The 19,178-nt window shown below is 39.3% G+C and overlaps 1 protein-coding gene and 1 long non-coding RNA gene across 4 annotated transcripts; one reads left to right on the top strand and one right to left on the bottom strand.

Annotated features, from left to right (window-relative positions):
- Positions 1–4,632: 4,632 nt before the first annotated feature.
- On the top strand, positions 4,633–17,678 carry LOC127950449 (interferon-inducible GTPase 5-like). 2 transcript variants are annotated; one of them, XM_052547513.1, is made up of 3 exons: positions 4,633–4,765; positions 16,208–16,775; positions 16,899–17,678. In XM_052547513.1, the coding sequence occupies exons 2-3, from the start codon at positions 16,214–16,216 to the stop codon at positions 17,525–17,527; spliced, it is 1,191 nt and encodes a 396-aa protein (XP_052403473.1). In that variant the 5' UTR covers positions 4,633–4,765; positions 16,208–16,213; the 3' UTR covers positions 17,528–17,678. The 2 variants fall into 2 exon arrangements, with proteins under 2 accessions (XP_052403473.1, XP_052403472.1); XM_052547512.1 differs by lacking the exon at positions 4,633–4,765 and having other exon boundaries at positions 16,039–16,775.
- Positions 6,793–10,484, bottom strand: LOC127950472 (uncharacterized). 2 transcript variants are annotated; one of them, XR_008152473.1, is made up of 3 exons: positions 10,248–10,484; positions 8,840–8,986; positions 6,793–7,129 (listed from the first exon to the last, which is right to left on the bottom strand). It is a non-coding gene; the product is annotated as an uncharacterized LOC127950472 (long non-coding RNA). The 2 variants fall into 2 exon arrangements; XR_008152472.1 differs by having other exon boundaries at positions 8,840–10,484.
- Positions 17,679–19,178: the final 1,500 nt, after the last annotated feature.

Raw genomic sequence — 19,178 nt, 5'->3', positions numbered from 1 at the left:
CCTCCAGTGTTCTGTGGAAGCCTCCTGCACCCCTACTTTTTGGTGCTGGCCAGTGCCTACCACAAGAAGACCAGCTCCCGCTGCTATGGCTCAACCCACTCAGTAAGACTGGATAACACTGGGAAAACGTACCCGTGTAACTTGGGACAGGAACGTTGCAGAAGCCCCATCCTTCCCAAAGGAGCTTTTGGAAGCACTTATGAACAAACGTTTAGGTGCATTTGGGAGATTAGGGGTGATTGAAACCCTCTTAGAAAATAGCAAGAATCCTTCTGTGGAAACACAGGCTATGAGGCTATACTGTGGGCTTTACACATATGGGACATGTGGAACCCAGCCCTCTACCGGTTCTCACGGATTCATGGAGCAGGTTTCTGCAGGGTTTATCAGTCAAATTGAACACTTTTTATGACCATTATGATTTGAATTTATGACCTTCACGAATTACGATAAATGACTTCAGTCATTAAAATTCCTTTCAAAAGTCTTAATTATTGACTTTCATTGAAAGTAACAAGTTTTATTATGCAAAGAGTAATTCTATTATTTTTTACTTAAGATTAAGAAGTTGAAAGGCTTCGCCTACTTTTTCTTGAGTATCAGGAACACTTAACAATTGAAACATTTTAAAGTAACATTGCAAATTAACAGTTATTCTATGGCATTACTTTCCAAAATAACAAGTCAGTCAGTGTCTGTCTACATTTCTCTCAGTTCGTCTCCCTTAATGGTGATCTCCTCCTTAACGTTTTTCAGCTCAGCTCTCATTCTCCTTGCTTGCCCGCCTGAAGGCATTTGATTTTGAAAGGAGCTGGGCCATCTTTGAACCCGATTTGCCCTCTGCTTCCTCTGCCAAAAAAAAAAAAGAAAGGAGGAGCAGCTTCTGGCAAATTGCCCAAACCACTGGATAGGCACGGCTTAAACATCTGCACAAGAAGGTGTCCAGCCGTTTTACTATTGGCTGGAAGGAGAGAAACTCTTCATTCCTACACTCAAGAGTCAGGAGAGCCTCAAACTATTGTAGAATGACATCCCCTTAAAAAGAAAAAAAATGTTACAAAGGGAATTAGTTAGAATTATATTGATCCACTTTTTTTTTTTTCCTAAGATTTCAGAGGACATAGAAACTCCACTAAACTCATATAAATACAAATTTAAACTCATGCCCAGAAAATGTGTTAATCTGCAACACCTGCATGTTCGCTCATCTAGTTTGTTTTGTTGATTACTGTTGTCATGATACCTTTCATTTTGAGACTTTAAGCTACCTTCTAATTTTTCCATTTATTTTCTCAAATGTGTTAACACTGATTAGGTGCTTCCTAAAAACACTCAGGTGATGCACCTAAACTTTATATTGTAAGCAAGGAAAACCCTATGTAAAATAATCCTAAATCATGAGCCACGGCACACAGAACAGGTGCAGGACCATTACAAGAGGAAATGGCAAATGTTAGAGATCCAGAAGTCTGATCCCAGGTACCGGGAATGCACCTTGTCGTCATTCCAGAACCGAACGTGTATGTCCAGGTGTTTCTTCTTGCTTGTGTGATTTAAGCTTTCATCAAACATGAGAACATAAGGCCCCGAGACCTTGGAGATGAGGTTTGTTTATATATATAATCTGCCAAGCCAAACCGTGTGATGTATGAGGTCTTATCTTTCCCGCACGTAAACGTTTTGGCTATGTCAGTGTCTGGGAACATTGTTCGGAAAAGTTCGGCAATATCTTCGTTCCCATTGTGGGACTGGTGTTTAGTCACAGTATTTAACACCCACAGGACCTCCGCTTTCAGTGTGGAGGTTGATCCGAAATTTATCATAAACTGATAAATGATCTGATGTCCTTTTATGTTAATTCAGCTCAGTTTATGCACATTGTAGGTGTTTTTAACAAACCTCCAGTGAATCAAAGAACTTAAAAAAAAACTGTAAAGTAAAACGCTCTGGTTTCTGATGTAACATAGGTTCCCTGAGATAACACTAATGAGCATTACATTCACCATGCCATGGAGAAAGTGTTATTTTCAAATACTGAAGTCTGAATTGCTCCATTTGTGTAGCTGCATGAATAAATGGCATTCTAGTCCTGGTGTCCAAGGTGAGGGCCCTAAGGGTGGCATTGACAAATAAAGGGGAAAATGAACCCAGAATGAATGAGGCCGGAGTTCTCAGACATACATAGTCCAGACCACTATCAGGTGTATGTGCTGGTTGTTCATTTGTATGTTCATATGACACTTGAACAAATGAAAGCTTTTAATGATTGGTATCTTCATTATCTCTGTAGGAAAATTACCAAAATAAAATATAATTTTGATATTTCTCCCATCAGCTAAAATTGAAGTTTCAGCTTTATGGAACCGGTTTCTACGGTGCCTGGGAGAGGACATTGTCAGTTCACTTAGTTTTGTCACGGCCATGAAATAATAACTCATGGGAACATGGTAATATGTTGTGGTCATGAGATATTAATTCATGGGAACGTCATATTATTTTGTGGCCTCGAGATGCTATGTTGAGGGAACGACATGTTTTTCTTGTGGCCATTAGTTTAATGCATAAACACACATGCATGACCATAGCAACCCGGGATTAGCAGAGATTTATTCATTAATAAATTATTTTGAATTATTATATTATTTATTATATAAAATATTTCATTATTAGGTTATTATGTTAACCATATGCCTTGGCTACTGAACTTAATTATGTGCAATAATCAGCACTCAAATGAAGTTTATTATGCATACATGTTACATAAAGTGTATAGTATAAAGGAAGCCTAAAAGAAAACATTGACAAAGAAGAAAATTAGATATCAAAATACATTTTCTACATTTACAAATATATATATATATATATATATATATATATATATTAAAATACAAAAATTGTATTGCATTTGTAAGGCCTACAATTATTTTTTTCATAACATTTTGACATTTGTTTTAAAGGGCCACACTAACATTTCAAGATAATTTGTTACACTGGTGATTCGTTTAAACTATTTTTATTCTTACCAAACAGTGCTGTAATCCTGTAATCCTTTATTTAAACCTGGGTGTGTACAATTACTTTAGAGTTGTTTTTTAGAAGGTATCTGTGCGTGACAAATGTCCTGACACTCTTTATGCATGACTTACTGTACTGCTTTTCATTAACACGTTACAGAACCAGTTTAAAACCAGAACAACCTTTTGTCAGAAACTGATGTTCAGATATAATGAGGCTTCAAAGGTCCATTCAGTGTTTCCTTACAAGAAACAAAAGAGAATGTCGTTGCTGCACTGAATGTTCAACTGACAGTACCATGCTGTTTACACTTCTGAGAATCCAGATAGACCCCATAGTGTCCAAAACTGTGGTTAAAATGTGGTTAAAAAAGACTAAAATATTATAATTACAATAGTTATATATATATATATATATATATATATATATATATATATATATATATATATATATATATATATATATATATATATATATATAAAACATATTTTTTTAAGTCACTAATGATTTGCCTTCTGGAAAAACAACCTACTCTGATCAACCAAACACTAACGTGATTTTATTTTCAACTAAATGTTTTTAAGTCAAGTCAAGTTGAGCTTTAATGTCAATCTGCTACATGTGTGGACATACAGTGGATCGAAATGTGGAGCCTCACAGGACCACGGTGCTTCATAAATACAGATATACAACACTGAAGTAAAACAGTATAAACCTATACACAACTAATCTACTGACAGATTTGACAATAAATATACTATATATACGTTTACCTAAATATAACTTAAAAAATACAAACTCTACGAATGCTTCACATAGTGCTGTTCATGTGCAAACAGAAACATGGTAAGTCAAGCAGCTGGCTGGGGAACAGTGTAAGATGATTTATAGTGCATGAGCATGTAAACATATTATTGAGTCTTTTTTGGGATTCTATAGACCATTTATTTAATTTAAAGTGTTATCTGTGACCTTTGGTGCCATATTCAAGTATTTTCAAGGGATTACCTGATTTGGCAATGATTTAAAATATGCTGGCATTGCTGAATATCATAACGTAGTGGGGGGAAACTAGAAACTAATAGCACTTCTGTCTGTTTGTGTGGCTTCAGTTTCTGTTGGTGGTCTTTTAATTTGTCTTCACAAAAATCTACATGCACAGCCACAGACAGCACCAGAAGCCTCTGGTGTCAATACTAAGCTCAAAATCTCTCACTATGTTATTATTATGATTCATAGCAGTGAAAGTGAAAGCATTGCTTGGGTGGTTTTCAGTGCTATTGTTTTGCGTAAAGTATAATATTTTAGGTCCAGGTTTCACAGGCTTCACTTCAGATCATCTGCTGTCAGGGTCTGCTCAGAAGAATTTGGTAAGAAATATATTCAGGCTAATCGGCTCCTTTGCAATGTATTTTTACTGATTCACTGATCTTGTAAATGTTTAAAGAACTTTTTAAAACTCTTGACCTGAATATCATTGTACAATGAGGTCTATCTGGGATATCCTAATTTTTGTGTTTTGCTACCTCACATTCAATCTAAATTTCTTTATATAAAGTCCTCTTGAATTTTGTAATGCCAAATGCTTTCTAGAAGCTTTTTCTAAGATTAAAATGCATTGAATTAAACTGCACTGATTGAATGCACTTTTCTTTGAACAGCAGTGAATTTCACATCTGTGAAGGAAGCAACAGCACTTGTCTTCTCTGTCTAATAATTGTTCCTGGGTCTGGTGCTCTGAAACATAAAGGTGAGATTGAAATGTGTCAGAGACAGTTTTCAGATCATACCAATTCATTTAATTTAAGACATTTCAGATTGATGTCTACATGTTTGCTTTGTGAAGCACAAAACCCCTTGATAAATGGCAAATTATTTTATGAAACTTGAAAACTTATTGAAATAATTTTATGATTTATGTGTTCGTTGTAAAGTATTGAGTATGAAAGAATCATGTCTTGATAGTCTACTGGGAAAAATGCTGAGATCTGCAACATAACCTACGTTATAAAATACTGTTTAGTTGTTGATCCATTTGTTTGGTTTCTGAAGCAGCCTCAGTCCCCTGAAATAATTGGAACGAACATTTTGGAGAAACTTCTGTTTACTCAGAATACTGAAGCCTGATTTGTTCACATTTCTGTAGCTGCATGAACCAATGATATTTCAGCCTGCCAAATCAGACGGAGCCAGCTGCCTATAGAAGTTGTGCTGAATGACACTTCATCAGAGTCTTTTGCGATAGATAATTGTAGCTACAGTCATCAACTCGACTTATCAACTTAATAGCACTGCAGGCTATGCTTACTCCTGTTATCTAAGGGAACCAAGGTTAAGTTAGTAACCAGAGCATTTCCTTTCAAGATGTTTACTCATTGCGTGAACACTCTATGGGGAACGAGTCTGGTAGCGCCTTATATTTGAAAAAAACTGCCTTTGATGTGGAAAAGTGCGGGGGGGGTATGTATGACCGAGCTCTGCCTTGCTGGGAAGATGGAGCATTCTGGAAACATGAACCACCTGATGAACTGGAATGCTTGGGCAGGAAGTGGCACATGGGCTGTCACGTCTTCTGTGCTGCAGTGATGTGCTGTGAGAACCCTTCCAGAGCAGGGCTGAATGACCCTAGGGGGTGGACACATCCTTGATCTCCTTAGTATTCAGCCGAAGGTGGTGCTCAAACATAACCAAGGTAAACATGCCTTGTTGATCATCCATGCAGTTGCCATGCTTGCTACAAATAGCATGTATAACCAGATAAGTTGCTGACCTGAAGAATTGGGACTCGGGCCAGACTTGTCCATTGTGCAGAGGAGTTTGGCTTGAAATACTTGAAGTGCCACTATTCTGTGAAGCGCTGAGCCAGCCTGGCCAGCTGCTGATTATGCTCTGCCTACATTCTGCAGGGCTTAAGCAGGTGCAAGGAGCTTGTCATATCCCTTTTCTTTAACACCATCAATGTAGATAAAGGTGGAAGAGGCAGAAGAATCATGACTTGGTGAATTCAATGTTAACTTCTGGTAAGAACGGTGCTAGACCTTGGTGGGAGTACATGCTGACTCTTTTATGGGCAAGGTGTCAAAATACTCTCTGGAGCATGTCCAATTCTCTGCATCTAAAATTGTCAATGACATAGAGTTTTCAGTGACAACTTCCTCCTCAGATCCACTGAAGGAGACCAAATGCTGCAGACGAGAGGTGCTGATCTTAAAGTGAGAAGTCCCTTATGAAACAAAAATATATTGCAGTATATTGGAAAATATCATGTAATATATTAGGCATATATTATTATACATATTTATTTTTTCCAATATATTGCAATATATTGAAAGCGGCAATCATTTGTATATTTTGCAATATATTATATAATATGTGTCATCAATATATTATTAAATTTATTCAAATATATAAAATATTAGAAATAAAAAGGGAAAATAATATATTACAATATACACTGTTAAAAATTTATTGTAATTTTACAGGAAATTCCTGGCAACTAATTGCCGTGAATTTACAGCAAGTAATATACAGGTAATATATTGTTTTTTTAATACAATAGAGTCCTGTATTTTTACAGCAGTGCTACTGTGATTATTACAGTAAAATGCTGTAATTTATTTAAATTTACTGTATATTTACTGCAACTCAGTTGCCAGGAATTTCCTGTAATTTTACAGGAGACAATTACAATATTGTAATTCAAAATATATTGTAATTTCTAAATATAATAAAATACTGCAATTTTCCATCTTCCAAAATTAAAACCAAAACAATGGCAACTTTTTATTATTTTTTATTATTAACACACTATGCAACATCACATATTACAAACTTATTTTATCTTTTTTTCATACAAACAAAATTACAGTTTCACTGAAGAATCTAGCTCACTTCCAGACGTCCAGACAGTCTATCATCAGGGGGAACATGGTAATAAATAACAAAAGGTCCCAACCAGTCTTGAACTGGGGAAGCTGTGGGGTGTGGGTGGGCATCAATAATAGCCCATCAACTCAAAGCCCAGGAGTCTTCTTAATAGGGTGCAGACAGGTGCGTTGAGCCCATGTCTCTTCTCTGCTTTGCTGACATCTTGGAGTTGATTCCACAAAAAGCTCTGAAAACAGAGAGAGTGAAAACAAGTTTTCATATCAGGTAATGATAAATACTGTGTAAAAAAAAAAACATAAAAAGTAAACTTGCTTGTAGAAAAAAAATGACGATGTATTTATTTAACATCAACACATTTAACAATATAACATTTAGAATTACATTGGCTTTTACATTGTTTTTCTTAAATATATAATGTCACTGTATGCACTGTAAATTGAATGTCGCTTTGGACAAAAGTGTCTGCAAAATGGGTCATACGACGTTGCTAAAAAGAACATTATTTTGTGTATTTGGTGTAATGAAATGTTTAAGCAGTTTAAGGTTAAAAAAAAACATTATTGTTTCTCCTCTACAGGTACTCCTCTCCTCGCCTTCTGAAACGTGTTGATTTTTACAAAGCTCATCGTTCTGAAAAGCAAAGTGTGCTCTGATTGACCAGCTATCCAATCTATCTATAATGTGACTGAAATGTTATGCCTCTTAACATACTGTGCCCTGTCCGGCCGAAGCAACGAGACAAACATTTAACTATGTTAAATATATATAATATATAATAACAATTATTGCTAAATGTGTGACTGAATCATATAATAACTTAATTAATAATATTGATAGTTCATCGTCTAGCTGACTACGTCTTGTATTATTATTATTTTTATTTTTTCTAAAATCCTGTCAAATGTGCACAAACTACTAGCTACTACTAAATATAGTAGAAACATAATTTTCTGTAAAGTTGCTTTGTAACGATTTGTTTTGTAAAAAGCGCTATACAAATAAACTTGAATTGAATTGAATTATAATGTTTATTTCATTATAATGTCAAAACCCATTATAAATGTGATATAAACATGATTTCTAGTCGTGTTCTCTTTTGGAAGGCCAAACAAAGTAGTTTCCCTTTTTAAAGAAACAGCGTTTAAGAGTGACGCTTCAATTCAAACGAACGAACAAACACATGAGAGCAATTTCAAAAGCTTAAGGAGCTGTCTGTCCTGCTCTCTTTAGCTCTCGATCGACCTGGATGTTTTAGGCAATATTAAAATCCTGGCGGGGACGTGTCCCGTATGAACGGCGCATATGGCCACCCTATACAGATCTTCTTCATTCACCGAGAGCTTGTAACACTCCAAAGAGAAAGGAAAAAGTAAAATCACATCTAATGACTTTAACCCCCAAAATTGACTTAATGAAAATTCTAATGTTAAACTGCTGTCTGTCAGACTTCTCTGTGTTTACATAAATGTCTTGCAGGGCAATACCAACTCTATGTTAGACACTTAATAGCAATAGCTTTGTCTCCATCCAGCTTTTTAATGCACATTTTAACATTTTGAAAACAAACAGAAAAATCCTGAATGGAAACGGTTCAAATTCACATAAAATATTCTAATGTGAATAAAACTTTTCATGTGGATTGACTTGCTAATAAATGCAACATAAATGCACATTTGTTGCAACTCTATCGGCTGTTTTAAGTTGCCCCTTAAGTTTTGATCCCACAGCGTTTCATGACTACTCTCCTGTCCATTTCTAATTTACATAACAGAGCTGATGGAAATGCTCTCAAGTTATAGGGTTTCTTTGCCAAATTTCTACGAATGCGCTTAAAAGGTGCAAAGGAATTGGATGGAAACCTGTCTTATGACATCAATGCATAGAGTATATCATAGAGTCTATTTTCTTTATAAGTGTGCAAACTGTTTTAACATACCTTTAGTGCTTGAGGCCTGTAGGATACTGTTAGTTAGACACGTAGACAGCGAAGGTCGCTGCACTCCATTCAGAAGGTTGTTGTGGGGCCCCATCACAGTTGTCCCTTCCAAAGACATCATCCATTTGTCTGCACTTAGTGCCTCTCCTGAAATGCATACACAATATGATAACTAAAAGAGCACTAGAACGCTTCACTACACACGCATGCGTGGCAGTATTGGCAGGATGGGCAAAAGTACCAATTTTATCAGGTGGGAGACAAAGTTATGGTATGGTTTTTCCTAATTTAGACTAGGCATTTTAAGTATTTTTGAATTACAGCCTTTCCTTTCTTCTTTGACATATAACCATATGACAATTATTAACAGGGCTTAAAGCAAGCAAACGTATGTTCCATCTAGCAGCCAGTGTGCAGCTGATCCTGCAGAGTGTCTGTAGCTGTTCCCGCTCAGTCTTTTCCTTCTGCCTTGACCGTTCATGACCGTGGTACAGTTATGCCGCGTTTCCACCGACCCCCCCTCCCCTCATTTCAATAAGACGAAATATGATATCAAACACCACTGCCTCCTTTCGTTCTCATTTTCATTCGTTAAACATATTAATAGCCGCAGAAATAAAGTTCAGGGAAATGTGTAACGTTAGGCCTTCATTATATAAAACAAAATATTATACCAAACAGTAGCCTATTGTTTCCTTTTTTTCATTTTAACATATTAAAAGATTAACTGAATAAAGACCAAAGATTACCTGTTCGGTTCACCCAAAACGAATTATATTTTATGCTTTACCACTAAAGAGACATCACAGCCAGCGGCAAATGTCAGAAGGTCTAGCCGAGTTGAGAGTGCTCCCGACGGATTAATGATCACTGAGCTCCCGCTGATCGCGTGGAGTTGACCGTCTCCGACATCAGCGAAACACATTTTTTTAATAGACGCAGTCTTTATAAATAAACCGCATATTTGAGTTTTAGACAACTAACTTACATTCTCGCCTGAAATAGTTAAAACACTATACCTTTCATGACACGATGACAGTAATATTTTAAAAATTATCAAAAGAAATGGTGGTTGAAATTACAATGCTGCATTGCCACTCCCGAAAGTTCAGTAACGTTACCTTTGAACAAGTACCTCGCGAGCAGGGACTTTCTGAGGGGCATTTTTTTTTACCCAGAACTTTATTTAGATCATGGTAGCTGCGGTGGAAGCACACCGAGTTCCAGCCCAAAGTCCATAGTTTCTGGGTAAAGTTCTTGCGATGTAAATTTGGATAGAGTATGAAGACGCGATTTTAACTAACTTCACCCTATTCCACTGAATTATACCAAATGAAACAATCAGCACTCACTCAGATCACCAGTATTAATATATAAAGACTTATAAAACAAATGTTATGTTACATACCTGAGACATGTTCTTTCTTCCAAAAAGTACCGTCCGTTGGCCGCGTAATTTCAAAATTCAAACAGCAGCGATCCCACAATGCTATGCGGTTGCTGTAAAAAAATGCTTCTACAGTGTAGTTACAATAATTTTACAGGACTGTCCGTTAATTTCCCATCATGCATTTGCATTTACAACAAAAACATGAATACAGTGCATTGTTGTAAAATTTATTGTAAAAATTACATCAATTGCTAACAGTGTATCACAATATATTGTAAGAAATATATTGGTAAATATATTTCCTTTCGTAAGGGGTGCACCAGCGAATCATAATTCTGCAGGGAAAATGAAGCATTTAGGACCTTGTGTCGACATGAGATCCCTCACGCTTAACTCCTAAGACCCATGACTCTGCTTTTTCTTCCTCCAAGAAACCTGGAAAATAAGAAATGGGAGAGTGGGATCCACAAGCAATGCTGGTTGAGGCTCATGCTCTTGCAGTGAGAGCAGTCTGTCTCGGTGAATGCAGCTTCATTGTGGGCAGGCAAGTGACCCACTCGCTGTGCCCATCTGAAGTGGGCAGGGGTTCTCTGCACTAGCCACTCTAATGGCTTGACATTTAAAACTTTTTCCAGCAGGGAGATTATCTTCGTGATAATCATTAACAAATCAGGCTTTAGCATTCAGAGTAAACAGCAATTTTCCCTTAGCATAGTTAGGTGGGAATGTTTTGGAAAGGATCTGTGCTGCTTTACCAAAAGCATCGCAAGCTTAAGTACATTGTAGACCCATTGAAACCAATGGAGTTACGATCAATTTAGCCTTATGATGCTTTTGGGAAAGACAGCCCAGGACATTAAGTCTTAGATGAAATTGGCAAGAGAAAGGGACTACTGACATGTAGTGTAGGCTTATCCTATAGATCCCTTACAGTCAGTCACTCTCGACATCACGTCAAATTGGGATATCAAGTGGTATGTGCAATTCAGGCTGGCCTACCCCGTCGTGTTGCAAGCAGCCAATTCCCCTGTGCGCCTCAGCATTAAAAGATAATTTCCTAAAGCAGTAATTTCTCTAAAAGAGCTGCACGAGTGCGTCTTTGTAAAGACGACAGATTGTCCTTATAAGGATGCCATTTCACCCGTGCATTTCTGGGTACGGTCGTTACGTGGCAATGACAGCTATGTTTTCCCGGGCTGCCGAGAGGGTAGAGCTTGAGTGGAAATCTCCACCATGTCCCGTACCCATACAGCTTCATGAAAGTCATGGAGGCGGCTGTTGTTCCCTCCCACTTCAGCCTATTGGTCCTTTCATCTGGGAAAAGAGCAAACTCTCCCTGACACAGAGGATCTCTTTTCTCGGTATGGAGTTGGATTCAATCAAACAGACAGCGTGCCTCACAGAGGAATGTGCATGGTTGGTGCTAGCCTGCTTGAACACATTCAAGGGCAGGACAGCAGTCCCATTTAAACTTTTTCAGAGGATCCTGGGGCATATGGTGGACTCAGCAAGACTTACACCGCTCGGCCTGTTACATATGAGACTGCTCCAGCAGAATCATGAGGTGCTCCTCGCAACAGCCCCACCTTGGTCCATTCCTCTGAAGAAGGATCTACTGACTCAGCGACGGGGCCCCGTTTGGCCCCCTCATCCAGTCCTTTGGAAACTCCATATCTGGTCCCTGGAGGGGACCCGGAGGTTCTAGGTGACCTGACTGCAGTACTAAAATCACTACAAAAGGGCCCATTCGAGCCTTTGAATTCAGTTGAGTTCAATTTTCTTTCATTGAAAACTCTGCTCCAGCTTGTGCTGGCCTCCATCAAGAGGGTAGGGGACCTGCACGCATTTTCGGTCAACAATTTGTGCCCACAGCATCCTTCAAAGACCAAGTAGTGGACTTGCAAGTGCAGCCCCTGGAGGAGGCAGACCCAGCCCTGGCTTTGATCTGTCCTGTCCAAGCATTGTGATGCTACGTAGACCAGACACAAAGCTTCAGGACCTCAGACCAGCTCTTTGTCTGTTACAAAGGCTGGCAGAAGGGGAATGCCATCTCTAAGCAAAGTGTCTTGGCTCGTGGTACCTCACTGACAGATATTTGTTGAGCTGCGGGCTGGGCGCCCCTTAACACATTCGCTAGGTTCTATAGCCTTCGTGTAGAGCCGGTATCTTCCAATGTTCGGCTTGCTTAAAATGCTCCACATTGTCCGTACTGTAGACCCTGTTGAGATCCTCCATCACCCTAAGGAACATCCAGCGCCAAGCCTTCATGATGAATCTGTGAGAACCGTGGAAGGCTAGGTTCCGTATTGATACCTAAGCAGTAGGGGAGAGCGGGGTATGTTGTCACACTTTTCACACTGTCTAACATTTACTGAGCACCATACATCAAAATGGTATAAATCTCATACCAAATGAAAGAAGGAAGTCTTGGGCACATATTTTGTATTCATAACATCTTTATATCTTATCTCATTACAGAGTTGTAGACTGTTGAATAGTGAGTGTGCACTTGTGACAATTTGCCCCATCGGAGGGTAAGTTGTCACACTAGGGCGGGTAAGTTGTCACAATAGATTATCTAAAAATAAGAACACAACTACTTAATTGTGAATATTGATTTTAATTTTTAAACTCAAAACAAACTGGAAATGTAAACATCCGTGCCTGGAGAATCTGGAAAAACAATTATTTCAATCCAAATAATGCACATTTCAAGACCACTTTACTTTGAACTTTAAACTCAAATGTTCTATGGCTTTCAAATAAAACCAGATAACTGAATGAAATGCTGCAGATAACTTGCTTAACTTAACATGTTTAACCTCTGAACAAAACAGATGCACTGTATCTGACTAATAGGACTCATCTCCAGAATCACAATTCTGACACACATAAATTGCCTGGCCTGAAGTGCAAGCATCATGGGCCCAATTGTTGCATTTTACACATTTTACCCAGGTCTCCTTTGGACGACTCTTTGAAAATGGCTCTACACAGACCAGGCAGAAGCACTCTTCATCATCTGATGATGACTCTTGCATGATTTTTCTTCTTTTAGCTGCCTTGTTTTTCATAGGTCCAGATTTCTGCTTCGCTTTCTTTTGAAACAGCGTTTTGCTAGATTGAGGCTTATTCTTTTCTATTTCTAGTTGCTGCTTCACTGGCGTGTCAGTAAGTATTGCTGTTTTGCGTCGTTTTCTTCCTTTGCTGGCTGGTTTTCGAGGGCCGGCTTTTGGATATGGCCGAATGTCCTCTGGAGTTGGTAGCCCACTGTCAGCAATAGCATTGCTGGGTAAGGGTGAGCTGGTGATAGCAGAAGCATAACTCGGTGTGCTCGGCACTGCAAAGTTGGTGCTGGAGCCTGACATGGAAGGGTTGGTGCTGGAGCCTGGCAGGGCAGAATTGGTGCTGGAGCCTGGCATGGAAGGGTTGGTGCTGGGGCCTGGCAGGGCAGAGTTGGTGCTGGAGCCTGGCATGGAAGGGTTGGTGCTGGAGCCTGGCAGGGCCGAGTTGGTGCTGGAGCCTGGCATGGAAGGGTTGGTGCTGGAGCCTGGCAGGGCAGAATTGGTGCTGGAGCCTGGCATGGAAGGGTTGGTGCTGGGGCCTGGCAGGGCAGAGTTGGTGCTGGAGCCTGGCATGGAAGGGTTGGTGCTGGAGCCTGGCAGGGCAGAATTGGTGCTGGAGCCTGGCATGGAAGGGTTGGTGCTGGGGCCTGGCAGGGCAGAGTTGGTGCTATAGCCTGGCAGGGCAGAGTTGGGGCTGGAGCCTGGCATGGAAGGGTTGGTGCTGGAGCCTGGCAGGGCAGAGTTGGTACTGGAGCCTGGCATGGAAGGGTTGGTGCTGGGGCCTGGCAGGGCAGAGTTGGTGCTGCAGCTTGACAGCGCAGGGTTCTGAATGGGGCGATCTGTGGCGTAGGATGGTGCAAACTCGGTTTCCATAAATACATCTCTGTTGTAAGGTTGAACCCCAGCCACCCTAAAGCCAGCCTGAATGTTTAAGGGGGTTGCAGCCAGAGGATAGGCAATTGCCACAATCCCAGGTATGTCATAAATCGACATTGTCTTCCCAGGGTTGTTCCTCATCCAGGCATCACATGCGCTGTTGATGTGCCTCTTTAGTGGCCCGTAGACAGACCTGTCTAATGGTTGGAGCCGATGTGAGCAGTGCGGTGGGAATGACAGCATGATTATGCCATTTTCTTTGGCATAATTGAGTCCATCAATGGACAGATGAGACTCGTGGTTGTCCAAAAGGAGTAAACAGGGCTTCTCCTTTGAGCACTTTGTTTGTTCACTGAAATGTTTCAGGAAGTCAACAAAGTGTGTGTCTTTCATCCATCCAGAGGAATTTGCCCCTCCTTTGCTGCCAGGTGGCCCGTTGATCAGGAAATGAGCACGGAAGTTGACACGGGGGAAAATAAAGTATGGAGGTATACTATTCCCTGTGGCTGAGACAGCACAGGCCAGTGTGACAAGGGTTCCTCTTTCCGCTGAGGTCAGTGACCCTATTTGTTTGAATCCACGTCTGGCCACCACTTTGTCTGGTTTATGTACAGTGGTGACCCCAGTTTCATCAACATTCCAAATGTCTCCTGGTCCAAATTCATATTTGCGTAACACAATCTCTAAGTTGTCAAAGAAAGCATTAACATTCTTTCTGTTGAAGCTACTTGCCCTGGCAAGGCTAGTTGCCTCTGGCTTTCTCAGTGACAGCGTTGTATGCCGCTTTAAGAAGCCTGTAAACCACTCTTTGCTGGCCTTTTCTTTTTCTGACCACAAAGGTGCAAAATTCAGCTGGTGTGCCACAGCAAACTGGTAAGCAAGCTTTCTGACCTCACTTGGCGACAGACCAAAATAAATGTCAGCTGACCTGGTAATATACTCAACAAGCTGCTTTTCCAAATCAGGTGAAAAAATCTTGCGTGGCGTTGTATAACCAACTATTGTTGTTGGCATGTCTGTCTGACTTTCAATTTCTTCTCTGGTAATCTTTTGACAATACCGAGTCAGAGTACGGTAATTTATGTTAAAATCCTTTGCTGTACTTCTGATGGATTTGTTCTGCAACTTTACCTGCCTGACTGCCTTTAACATTATGTCAGGTGGTGTACTGCCATGCTCTGTCTTTCTTTTATAATTTCGAACCATCTTCCTTCCTGTCTTTCCTTCCTTAATTCCTGATTTTCCTTCCTTCCTTCCTTCCTTCCTTCCTTCCTTCCTTCCTTCCTTCCTTCCTTCCTTTCTTCCTTCCTTCCTTCCTTCCTCCCTTCAAACAACTTATTGCAATTAGAAATAAATTACAATATCACTATTTATCATGTTTTCTGAGCATGTTCGATGTGTTTGTTTGTACAGGGGCAAGTTGTCACATGTGACAACTTGCCCCAAAGTCATTGAGACAACTTGCCCCATACTTACTTGTGTGCTAATGTGGTCTAAATCTCAAGTTTAGCTCATCATATCACTTTAGCTAAAGTATCAAAAGACACGTTACTGTCTCCTCTATTTTGTGCAAAATAATCATTTTAAACATTCACACCTAACAAAGTTGTATTACATAAAATGTAAAGTGATTTTTTTTTACTTTTTATGCAGAAAAATAAGAAAATTGTGCTAACCTCAGATTACAGTGATCTTGACCACATGTGAACAGGAAGTTGACTATAGAAGAAGAAGTCACATAAAGTGGCTATTTGATTTTTGAGATAGAGCCTCTAGTGTTGGAGTTATGAACAGTGTGACAACTTACCCGTGTGACAACTTACCCCGCTCTCCCCTACTCATATTTGTATAGTCCATGGTTTAGCCTTGGAGCCTGTGTTTCCCTGGCAGACCTTTGCCTTCCCAAGAGGGTTTTATTCACCTCAAATTTCTCCATATACACCTAAATGGATGCTATATGTGTATACGTATTTTCAAGATTTTCTTTTTTATAATCCTGTTGAAATTGACATGATTTTCTATTTATTTTTTTCTAAGATAGCTATGATGGATGATTTCTATATGATAACTCAGGAGGACCTGGAAGATATTAAAGAATCCATATCTACTCAGGATCTCCCAACAGCGGTAAACACGATCAAGGAATTCCTTGAAAAACAGGATCATGTCGAACTTAACGTTGGTGTGACGGGGGAGTCTGGTTCTGGAAAGTCCACGTTTGTCAATGCATTCAGGGGTTTAGGGGATGAAGAAGACGGCTCTGCTCAAACTGGCCCTGTAGAAACCACTATGGAGCCTGAAGCTTATCTTCACCCAAAATACAAAAATGTGAAAGTGTGGGATCTTCCTGGCATTGGAACACCAAACTTCAAAGCCGATGAGTACCTAAAACTGGTTGAGTTTGAACGCTATGATTTTTTCATCATCATTGCTTCAGATCGGTTCAGAGAATGCCACACTCAGCTGGCCAAAGAGATCATGAAAATGGGGAAAACCTTTTATTTTGTTCGTTCCAAGATTGACTCAAGCATTGAAGCTGAGAAGAGGAAGAAGAGTTTTGACCAGAAAAAGACACTGGATACTATTCGAAAGGACTGTGAAAATGGTTGGTTATTCAATTCACAGACAATTTTTGTATTAGATACAGTAATTATAATAAAATATATAATAGTTTATTATAAAATACATAATTACTTGTTTAATGTTGCCCTATCCTGTTTTTGTCTAGGTCTGAGAAAGATCGGTATAGAGGATCCTATTGTGTTCCTGATCTCTAACTTTGAGCTCGGCAACTATGATTTAAACCTGCTGCAGGAGAGAATGGAGCAAGAGCTTCCACAGCACAAGAGACGTGTGCTGATGTTGGCTTTGCCGAATATCACACTAGAGATCAATGAGAAAAAGAAGAAAGCTCTAGAGGAAAACATTGGAAAAGTTGCCTTACTCTCTGCTTTGGTGGCTACAGTCCCTGTTCCTGGTCTTTCAGTTATTGTGGATTTAACTATTGTAACCAGGGAGATAGAAACATACTACACAGTCTTTGGTCTGGATAATCCTTCCCTGCAGAAGCTCTGTGAAAGATCTGGGAAGACCATTGAGGAATTCAAAAGTCTTATGAAATCGCCACTGAGTGGTGGGATAAATCCAGCTTCAATATTATCCTTAGCAGGTGCTGCATCTCTGGTTGTGGCTGAAAACACAGTTGAGTATGCTGTGAGTCTCGTACCTCTTCTTGGCACTCTGGTGGCAGGAGGAATGTCCTATATGACAGTCTCAACAATGCTGAAGAGAGCTCTGAATGACATAGCAGAAGATGCCAGAAACGTGCTAATGGCTTCAGTGCAGACTGAAGTGTAAACACAGATTGTGACACGGAAATATGTGTATTCAAGTAGCAGTTGCCTTGATTCAAGCGTATAGCTAATTTCTATGATCTTTCATTTCTTTTTACTTGGTTCTTTTGTTTCATTTCTTTAACTGAAATTTACTTTCCCACTTTGGAGAACGAAATGCAGCATCATAATCTCTGTTGCTATACTCGTGATAGATTACAATAAAAATAAATAAATAAACATTTATCACTTTGGGATGAGTGTTGTATTCAGTTCTTTTCTTGATATGATAAAAAAAATATAACTACAGTATGTTAGCTGATTGCCTTTAATGTCCATAGATATTGGCATCAGTTTATACTGCTGTTAACACTTTCTCTGACCCGTGGATGCAATGAAACCAGTTTTCCAATTTGGTGGCATTCAATATATCCCCCATATACTTCAAACAACTGCAGTCAAAACTGGTAACATACAACAAAACATAACAAAGAAGAGTGTTGCACAGTTGGTGTAAACAAAGATTTAAAGGAACATGTATGTCTACATTTACAGTAATTTACGAGGGGCTGTAGTGTATAATAGCAGAGAGTAAACCTACTGCATTTGAAATAATTAAATTAAAGCTACTGTATTTTAAGTTATTTCAATTGGTGAGGGGTACATAGTCTCCATTGTAAAAATAGTGTTTGAATATGTTGACAACTGTATTTTAAAAAACAGATTGTGCTCGAGTAAGTGCCGTAAACTGTTAGGACACGGTGTTAGGCTACGTCCCAGATTTGGATTTCACGTGGGCCAGATGTGGGCTGGTTCTGGGGCGAACCCGCTCGCTGTCTGGGGTTGACATGACAATGGTGTAGTCAATATACTGAAAGTTTTTGTATACACGACAACATTATCAAAAAGATTTGCGTTGACACCTATCTGAGAAAATGGGCTCTTTCACCTTATGATCCCAGGTGTCAGATCGACACATCTGACTTCCTGCTTCCTTGATGTTTTATGGCAGTGGCCATTTTTCGATCAGTGGTTGCTCAGGTCGCTCAACAGATCAAAACGGTGAACAATTATCTGAGACAGCAACTATCTCATCCATCCAGGCTTCTGAAAAAAGTGTTATGTCTGGTCATGTTCTTTTTAAACCTTAAGAGTTGCAGCACATTTTCAGGACTCTGACCATGTTTAAAACATTTCAGTTTTATTTACTGAAAGCTATCCAGCATAGTTTCCACTTTTTTATTTTAGTATATGAGTTTTACTGTCTAGTAGGGGTTTATTCAGGGTAGGTTTTAATTTAAAAACATAAGAATATGGATCAAAGCCAATTCTTTTTAACAAAAATGTTTGTAAAAAGCTTAACCATTACAAAGGATTCTGACCAAGTTTAAATCTTGGCTTTATATTATTTATCTGGTTATAAACATTGAAGTTTTATTTACTAGTATATAAAATAATAAACTAAGTTATATTTGATAAAGTTGTAGATCGTCGGAGTGTATCCATAGGTTAGAAGGAAATTAAAACATCCATCTCCATTGGGCAGAACAGTGAGGAGGTGTGGTTTTTATGTAGATTTCCATGTTACACCTACAGCTGACATCACACCTCAACACATTCAAAGGGCGTCCGCTCTACCTTGATCAGTTTCACAATAAGCCCCTGATTAGCTAGTC

This window comes from Carassius gibelio, chromosome B2 (assembly GCF_023724105.1).
Source record: "Carassius gibelio isolate Cgi1373 ecotype wild population from Czech Republic chromosome B2, carGib1.2-hapl.c, whole genome shotgun sequence".
Taxonomy (NCBI): Eukaryota; Metazoa; Chordata; class Actinopteri; order Cypriniformes; family Cyprinidae; genus Carassius; species Carassius gibelio.
The sequence above is the reverse complement of the archived record's forward strand: the minus strand, read 5'-3'. Positions and strand labels throughout refer to the sequence as shown.

Coding starts and splice junctions, on each gene's coding strand:
- LOC127950449 (XM_052547512.1), top strand. CDS start 16,121: ATGCTATATGTGTATACGTATTTTCAAGATTTTCTTTTTTATAATCCT. Junction 16,776..16,898: donor TCGAAAGGACTGTGAAAATG/GTTGGTTATTCA, acceptor GTTTTTGTCTAG/GTCTGAGAAAGATCGGTATA.